Genomic DNA, 7810 nt, shown 5'->3' with positions numbered 1-7810 from the left:
CTTTTGCGTCACATTTTGTTGAAACGCAAATAGTAAGTCTTACAATGAGGCAGCAGATGGCATCATTCTCCTCAAAGGTCTCGCCAAAGTCCTCGGTCGTGCAGTTGGCCGTCTTCTTGCCTTTCATGGAGTAGGCATAAGAAAACTCCTCCTCACCTACGGATACGCCATAAAATAAAAATAAGAAAACGTAAATAAATAAATAATGGGGCAAAAAAAAAAAATTTGAGCTGCAGAAACACCAAAACAGAAAACTGACCCAGAAGCAGAGTGCCAGTGGCAAGGGACCAGCCGACCTGCACGTCGTGGATCTCCATGTTCTTGCTGGAAATGTGCTTCACAGGAATCTTTTCTGTAACCTACATGAGCATGGGAATCAGATTGAGAAATACATAAATTCTCCAATTTACATATTTCACAGAAATTATTTTACCCAGCCTGTGAAAAAAAAATATGGCAGACCGCTGCACTATACCTTCATTTCAAAGCAGACTTTGCCTTCACTGACACCGTAGGTGGCTTTGCCTCCGGACCATAGGTAAGCAAAACTCTCCATTGTCAGTGAGGATGCACTGTAACGGTCTCGTGACACCTTAAAGTGCAGGTCACAGTTGTCTGTAGCAAAACAGAATTACAAAACAAATACAATTTAGTATGAACGCTGACATTTTTTTTGCAAATAAAACCTTAATCTCCAACACCAAATCAACCTACGTGTATCCAGGCAAACTTTAGTGTCATCAAACTCCTCATCTTCCTCCTCCAGAGGTGGTACTGGAGACTTAAAAGAAGCCCTGAAAAGAGACAACAACCTGTCAGTGAGTGTCAGCAAGAATGCATGGAGGAACAATAAGATGCCTAGGGTCTCACTTCCAGAGACGAAGAGTTGTGAGCAAGGAGGAAAACAAACCAAATAAGGCAGACAAGCCTATAACGATTTGACAATTCTATGCAGAAAAACACTTACCTTATCAGATCCACCGAAAGTCTATTAAAAAAAAAAAACAAAACGAAAAGGACAACTACACTTTCGTGGCCTACCTGGGAATATAGCAAAATCTCCTTTAGCATAAAGAGGTGCTCTTATTACTACTCCATATATAAAAATAATATTTAACCTTGTAAATCATGTACTTACTGGTAATTGAAGAGATCAGAATATATCAATGACCCTGTAAGTCATTCTACTATTTTCTTTCCAAAGAGTTAGTGCGGGTGCATTCGTACTGACCTTACTTGGTCTGTTTTCAGCTCAACTCTGTTGACTGTACCACTGTGTGGTTTGTTTTGGTCAGTGCCACTGCTGGAAACTTGACCCATCAGCTGTACTCTGATCAAAAGGACGGGCTGTGACCTCCTTACTGTAAACCCTGAAGCAGTTGATACTGATACCTAAGATGTTCATTTAGATGAATATGTAGTCATGTGTGCAGTGCACAATAAGGTACAACGTGTGCATGATGTAACAGTTCCCAATACCGAAGACAAAAAAATAGAGGATTGAACTATCTGGGTCAACTTTTAGCAATCACTGGAGACTGCTTTGTATGTAATGAGTCATAGAACCAGCAGAAACCTGGAAAAAACCCAAAACAAAGAAAAAAAATGTTTGGATTTCTTTGACTTTGTGTGAATGCACCCTTCTGGAGTATATAGTTAAACACTACGTGCATTATAGCACGTTTGCTAAATCTGATCATTTACAAGGAGCAAACACTGGGGATAGAAACAAAATGGTGCAAAAAAAAAAAAAAAATTGTACTGTGATCCACGCTGCCGTACCTTAACCTAGAAATACTGTCTTTTTCATCTGTTACAGTATGTATATGGAAACCACAAAAACTCGGGACATGTATAATCGCAAGCACGCAAGCAAACGCTCATAAACATCATGCCTAGAGTCACCTGTACATGGGTAATACAGAGTCCTGCATATACATCCACTCACACTGTTGCACGATGATGAATCACACGAACAGGACAAGACATATGAGACATAAATAGCATTTTTAAAACCATACAACTAGTGGAAAACAAAAACAAAAAGTAAAAAAAAAAAAAATTTAATACGAGGTAAAAACGATGGACGGTCGAGAACGAGCTCCTTGTCGGAAGTTCCAAACACTTATTATTATATTTTACAACTATTGTGTGAGCTAGCTAGCTAGCAGCAGTGGACCCCATCCAACCCCGTGTGTCTCTGCTTTACCACCCCGACCCACCCTCTGTTTAGTGAACATCTGTTACACTCCTGTGGGTTTTCTTTGAGCAGCCGTGATGCACCTATAGGACACACCAGGCTTTGAAAACAATAAGTTGAAGAAGGAACAGTTGTGGAAAAAAAAAATTCATAGAGACTTGATAGGTGCACTTCTGCTACAGAATGCAGTCCATTAAAAGGTACTGCGAGTGGGCACTGTAAAAGGTATAGGTAATAGGCTATACAAGTACTGAGGAATGACCCTCAAAACATGTGTGAAAGTATCGACTTTGATACATAGTTAAAATTAGGGGTTTCTTCTTGCTGGTTATGTGCATTGGCCTTTAAAGCCAATACAGTTCAACAAAGCTATGGATGGCGCTTCAGGGATGCCGAAGGCCATTTGCTCTGTCCCATCCTTACCAGCTGTATTTGTTCTCTTCAATAAATTCAAAGTAGCCCCTTCCATGTTCCTCCCGGCGTCTCTTAACACCCTTCTTATTCTTCTGATCAGCATTCGTGTCTTTGTCCGCATCCCCTTTGAAAATAGAACAAAGATATTGTATGAGGTGCTCCTTTTTGTAAGAGAGAGAGAGGTCGGACTGGCAGTGGGGTTCTGACCCACTAAGCCCGTTCATTATTTACAGTGTGGACCACAATCATCATTGCTTTATTAATCTCAGAGGTAACACCTCAAAGTCAGACTTAAACAACAAAATGTTATTCCATTAATAACAGATCATATGGCCAGATAGTTTTTTAAACAGAGTTAGCTGGTCCATTAAAACATAAAACAGTTTTTACTGGGGCTGGAAAACAAGTCTCTGCTAGTAATTGGGGCATTAACCCCGGAGCCATGGACTTGTGGTGTCATGGGTGAAAGACTATTTGGATCAAATGCATCATGCAATGTGCAAACCAGCTTAACCTCGGTTTACCCCCTCCCATGTGTCCCTGTAGTACTATATATCATAAAGTCAACTAATTTTCGATAACGACTATCATAACGAAGTTTTGCATTTCAAATGGGGACCAATTACCAACGTGTTATCTTATTATACGCAGTTTAAGCCGGTTCGAGTCGTCACATTTTCAAATTGTGACAAATGAAAACCTACATTTTAGAGTTATACAACGGTATTGAATGAGTTCAGCGAAAATGGTCAAATATGGCGGAAAAAAAAAATCACTGCAGTATTCGAGTGACCTTACAGAAATACACGAAGATAAGAAAGTAACGATTACCGGAACAAACGATAGCATGGAAAGCGAGGAACAGGCGAAAGCAACGCCGAGCGTACAAGTTTCCTGTGCATCACGAACACAAAGAACTATAGCTTAAAAGCTAATGTGCTAAGTAAGCGAAACTAAAACCACCAAAGCTATTTTTCCCAGCTCTGACAATTATTTACCGCTGAAAGATCACCCTAAACCCCGACAACTATGTAACGTATTTTCGGGAATCGCGTGGGATAAATTAACGGTTATCTAACGGCTGCGTCCGGTGTTAACATAGCCTTCAGCTAACTGAGCTAGCGCTGAATTCACTACTAACATGGATGCCCACTCAAATGTAGCTCAGCTGCATAAACGCTAACACATAGGCGGCAAACCGACACCCAGCCAAATCACTTTGACTGCCTACCTTCAACGGCCTGATCCCCAGGCTCACCATCCTCTGTATCTATTTTCTCCATGTCGTCTACATCCCCTTTGAGCATAGGGTCCATCTCGTCGTCTTCGTCGCCAGCGTCGTCCTCCTCCTCCCCGTCACCCATTTCTTCGTCCTCAACTGCAACTGCAACTACTGCTGTTGCTGTTGCTGCGGCGGCGGCGACGCCGCCACCATCTTCGTCGCCCCCGTTCTCTTGTTCATCTCCCTCCTCCACCTCGTTGGCCTCCATGCTTTCTTCTACCGGGCCTTCGCCGTCGCCTTCGCCTTCTTCCTCCTCGCCCATACCTTCCTGTTCGGCGACCTGGTCCAAAACCTCGTCCGTCGGCTCTTCTTGCCCCAGAGGGGAATCTCCGGCAAAGGCCTCATCGTCCAGAGCGGCCTGCAGGCGGTCCATTAGCTCGGCCTTTAGCCCCTTGTCCGAAAGATTCCGCTTTTTCAGCTCGTCCTTCAGCTCGTTGACTTTCAGTTTTTTAACGTTAATTGTACTCATTTTTAATAATAATCGACAAACGCACTAAATAATTAACAAGAACAATGACGATAAATAAATTATCGGACGTGCTACCACCCTGGATTAGACTTATTTCTGCGACAAACGGCTGACGCTTGTCCAAACTCTTTTTCACCGGCAGCAGAATGGTGCTGTGGGGGGAGGCGGATGACGTCAGCTGCCGTAATTACCCACAAAGCAATGCTGCTTGCTTATGTAGCGTGCTAACCATCTGTCGCTGTTCAACCGTTATATATATATATTATGGTTACATATATATGATCTGTCGCTGTTCAACCGTTATATATACATATTATGGTTACATATATATATTTACACATACGTTTGTTAAAGTGCAGAGGAGCTTACAAACTGTGTAACTGCCTTCAGATGAAAGTCTATGCATTTTTTAGAATGCGTATTGACCATGAACCACAACTACCACAATGCCTTTCTTTCTTTTGACTGTGATGTGTGTTGGCAAATAACATCCCGTAGCTGTTTAGCACTGTTACAGTTTTACACTGTTTTCTTCATTAAATGTGAACAAATAATGAACAATAATTGAACAAAATGTTAAATCCTAACAAGTTCATCGTTTATGCAAACGAATTAAGTACATTAAATTATTATTTTTTAAATAAAGATGACCAAAATATGACCTAAATACAAATTATGAAAATGTACTCAAAGAGAGGTGCTCTTAGAAAAGAACTAAAGCACTCTGTGTCCGTTCTTAAGACAAACAACATTACCAGACAAACCCTGTGTAATGGATGTGGAGACTATGAGGTTTTCAAAACCAGCCACATTAACAGAGCCACAAAATGTGACTTTTGTAGGGGCATCCCAGATCTTACCACCGCATAAGTATGTGTCTGATTAGTAAATTACACGTGTTAAACTTAAAACAAATGCTGTAACAAAACATTGGGTCATGATGGTCATTTGTGATATCAAAATGGGGCCACAAGACAAAAAGGTTGGAAGCCACTGAATTAAACATTAAAAAAATGTATCATGAAAAATAATAAATAATAATAATAAGGCACAATAATACATAGCACCAGTTTGCTATATTGGCTAGTTTGCTATAGAACACAATTTTATACAACATATCAGGTTATGTCAAAAAAAGAACAACAAGTGTTTTTCTGTATCTCACACAACTTTTGGGAAGTTTTATTATCATATTTTGTCTTTGTGTTTTGTCTTGTTAATGTTTTTTTCTTTTTTTTTGAAAGAATCTTTGAATGGAACATACTTTTAGTCCTTAGATCAAGCAAAGAAGCAGGTTGTGACCTGTGACCTCAAATCTCTGTAGAATAATGTTGTGAAATAATTCTCTAATGGAAATTTTTTTTTACCGAGGGTTAAAGCCCAAACGGAGGGTTGTGACCTGTGACCTCAAATCTCTGAAGAATAATATTGTGAAATAATTCTCTAATGCAAAAAAACTTACCAAGGGGTAAAGCCCAAACGGAAACTATCTAGAGAAATAGCTTTGTGATTTATATATATTTAAAAAAAACATCATTTTTTATCTTATAACTTTTGAACTATCCTTGTATTTATAGGAGGAGGTGTTGCTGCTCCACCCCTTCATTAGTCCGCGGGACTTTGGCATGAGAGACAACAAGACCCCTCCCCGTATTTGATCACACACTGAACTGGCCCAAAGTGCATTTTCCGCTCTTCAGCGCCCTCCTGTGGAGATCATAATGAACACAGACAGTAAATCCATGAAGCGCACTTGTTCAGAGCGCTCACTCTTTCTTTACTCCATCCCTGAGACTATGTCTCTCCTCCAGTTCCCTACTTTGCCTCGTCTTCCACCCTGGACCTCAGTGAGTTAAATGGCTTTGCTTTACGCCGCGTGGATTTGGCGAAATTGAATAAAAACGCACCCCGCCTTTGTTCCGGAAATCTTTTTAAATATTAACAAGTGGTCATGACATCTCTGAGTGGAAGAGGAGAGAGACCGGTCACTGGAGGACACGGGGTAAGTCACATTTATCTCCTTTTTGGTGATGAGCACACATTTCCTTTAGATAAATCCAACAGTGAGTTGTCCTGTAAAGACTTTGGGCAGAGTTAATGTTGTGGCACTGTTGAAAAACCAGAAACACTTGGGTGTGGTTGCACTTGTGCGCGTGGACTGACATCTCTACTTGTGCTCTGATTCATCCCTCAGAGCTGTGAAGTGCAGCATCACTGTGAGCCCGCTGCTTTTTTCGCGAGCGTTAAAGCAACAGAGCGACGACAGCAGCCCAACAAGGAGCGTCCCGCTCCGGTAGGCGCCGGAGGCTGGAGGCAGGGTGACCCGTATCCCAACTTGTCCCTGAGAGCGGAGGCTGCTGGTCTCGGCTCCTACAGCTCCCTCCCCGGCTCCTCCATCGGGGAGCGCATCAATTCTACGATGTGGTTCGGCGCCGGGACTCTGTGCAGAGGCTCCAGGGCGGACAGCGCCAGCCTCGGGAAGTCTGAGAGGAAAGTTGGATGTTGTGAGAAGTGCTCAGCGACCCTGGTTGCTCTGAAGAAACAAGCCCTGAGTCTGGCTGTGCACCATCAGTTCTCCTGCAAGGTCAGTGGCTGGGTTATTCTGATCTTCCTCACGATTGATTTCACTTTCAGCGCTTTGTGTATATATTAAAAAAAATATACAAAAATACTTAAGAAAATTACGTTCATTGTTGTTGAGATATATTTTGATATAGATATCTCGTTTGAGTGATTTGATCGTGTAAAGAGTAAATGAAGAGGCGACTACGTTTGGACAGTTTTCAGCAGGTGGTAGTAGAGGGTAATAGACGAGGGAACAATACAATTTAATCTTTTTTAAAGATTAAATTTTCGATGCTGTGTTTGCATCGAAAAAAAAATTAATCCTAACTTTTTTAAAAAATCGAAAATAAAATTAATCCTAACTTTTTAAAAAAAATTTCCCTGGATTTGTTTACTCTCTTCAATGTATTACAAAAAAAAAAGAAGCAAAATTGTGTTTCATGATTCATACTTTTCGGGATGTGAATTAGTTGGCTCAGTTTACAGTTTGACTTTGTGATTGATCCAAGTTTAAGACCATCATCTTGGACCATGATGAAGACATGTCCCGGTTGAGCTTCTCCTTATATTTACCACCCTTAAATGCATTTACCCAACCTCAAGCCCCTCCCCTCCCATGGTCCATTGAGGGAGTGCATCACCAGTGACCCATATTTCCCCAGGGGGGCAGTAAAGGGACTTTCACCTATCGTGTGCGGTAGACATTCAACTTGTACAAGAGGTGAACCATAGGTGTCCATATTTAATCCTTAAGTCCACCCACTAATATGCTTATCCAGTAACTTACACTTTCATGTTGTAAATGAAGACACAACAAAATAGACAAAATAAGAGACTGCACTTTCCCTTATCTCAGCCATAAAACAAAGAGCTACGATGC

General features: G+C 41.3%; 2 protein-coding genes across 2 annotated transcripts in view; one reads left to right on the top strand and one right to left on the bottom strand.

Moving 5' to 3' along the window:
- Nucleotides 1-4560, bottom strand: part of hnrnpub (heterogeneous nuclear ribonucleoprotein Ub) — a 10875-nt gene extending 6315 nt beyond the window's left edge. Inside the window, exons 1-6 of the mRNA XM_008337165.3 lie at nucleotides 3846-4560; nucleotides 2624-2738; nucleotides 715-794; nucleotides 476-615; nucleotides 260-359; nucleotides 44-156 (exon numbers count right to left, since the gene is read on the bottom strand). Coding sequence (XP_008335387.1) covers nucleotides 44-156; nucleotides 260-359; nucleotides 476-615; nucleotides 715-794; nucleotides 2624-2738; nucleotides 3846-4365 — 1068 coding nt within the window. The 5' untranslated portion in view covers nucleotides 4366-4560. The remainder of the gene's footprint in view (nucleotides 1-43; nucleotides 157-259; nucleotides 360-475; nucleotides 616-714; nucleotides 795-2623; nucleotides 2739-3845) is intronic.
- Nucleotides 4561-5849: 1289 nt separating this feature from the next.
- kif26bb (kinesin family member 26Bb) overlaps nucleotides 5850-7810 on the top strand; it is a 21539-nt gene continuing 19578 nt past the window's right edge. The window contains exons 1-2 of the mRNA XM_025053605.1: nucleotides 5850-6367; nucleotides 6560-6982. Of these exons, the coding sequence (XP_024909373.1) occupies nucleotides 6317-6367; nucleotides 6560-6982 (474 nt within the window). The 5' untranslated portion in view covers nucleotides 5850-6316. The remainder of the gene's footprint in view (nucleotides 6368-6559; nucleotides 6983-7810) is intronic.

Source organism: Cynoglossus semilaevis, unplaced genomic scaffold, assembly GCF_000523025.1.
Source record: "Cynoglossus semilaevis isolate Cse_v1.0 unplaced genomic scaffold, Cse_v1.0 scaffold419, whole genome shotgun sequence".
Taxonomy (NCBI): domain Eukaryota; kingdom Metazoa; phylum Chordata; class Actinopteri; order Pleuronectiformes; family Cynoglossidae; genus Cynoglossus; species Cynoglossus semilaevis.
This window is presented reverse-complemented; position numbering and strand designations above follow the sequence as displayed.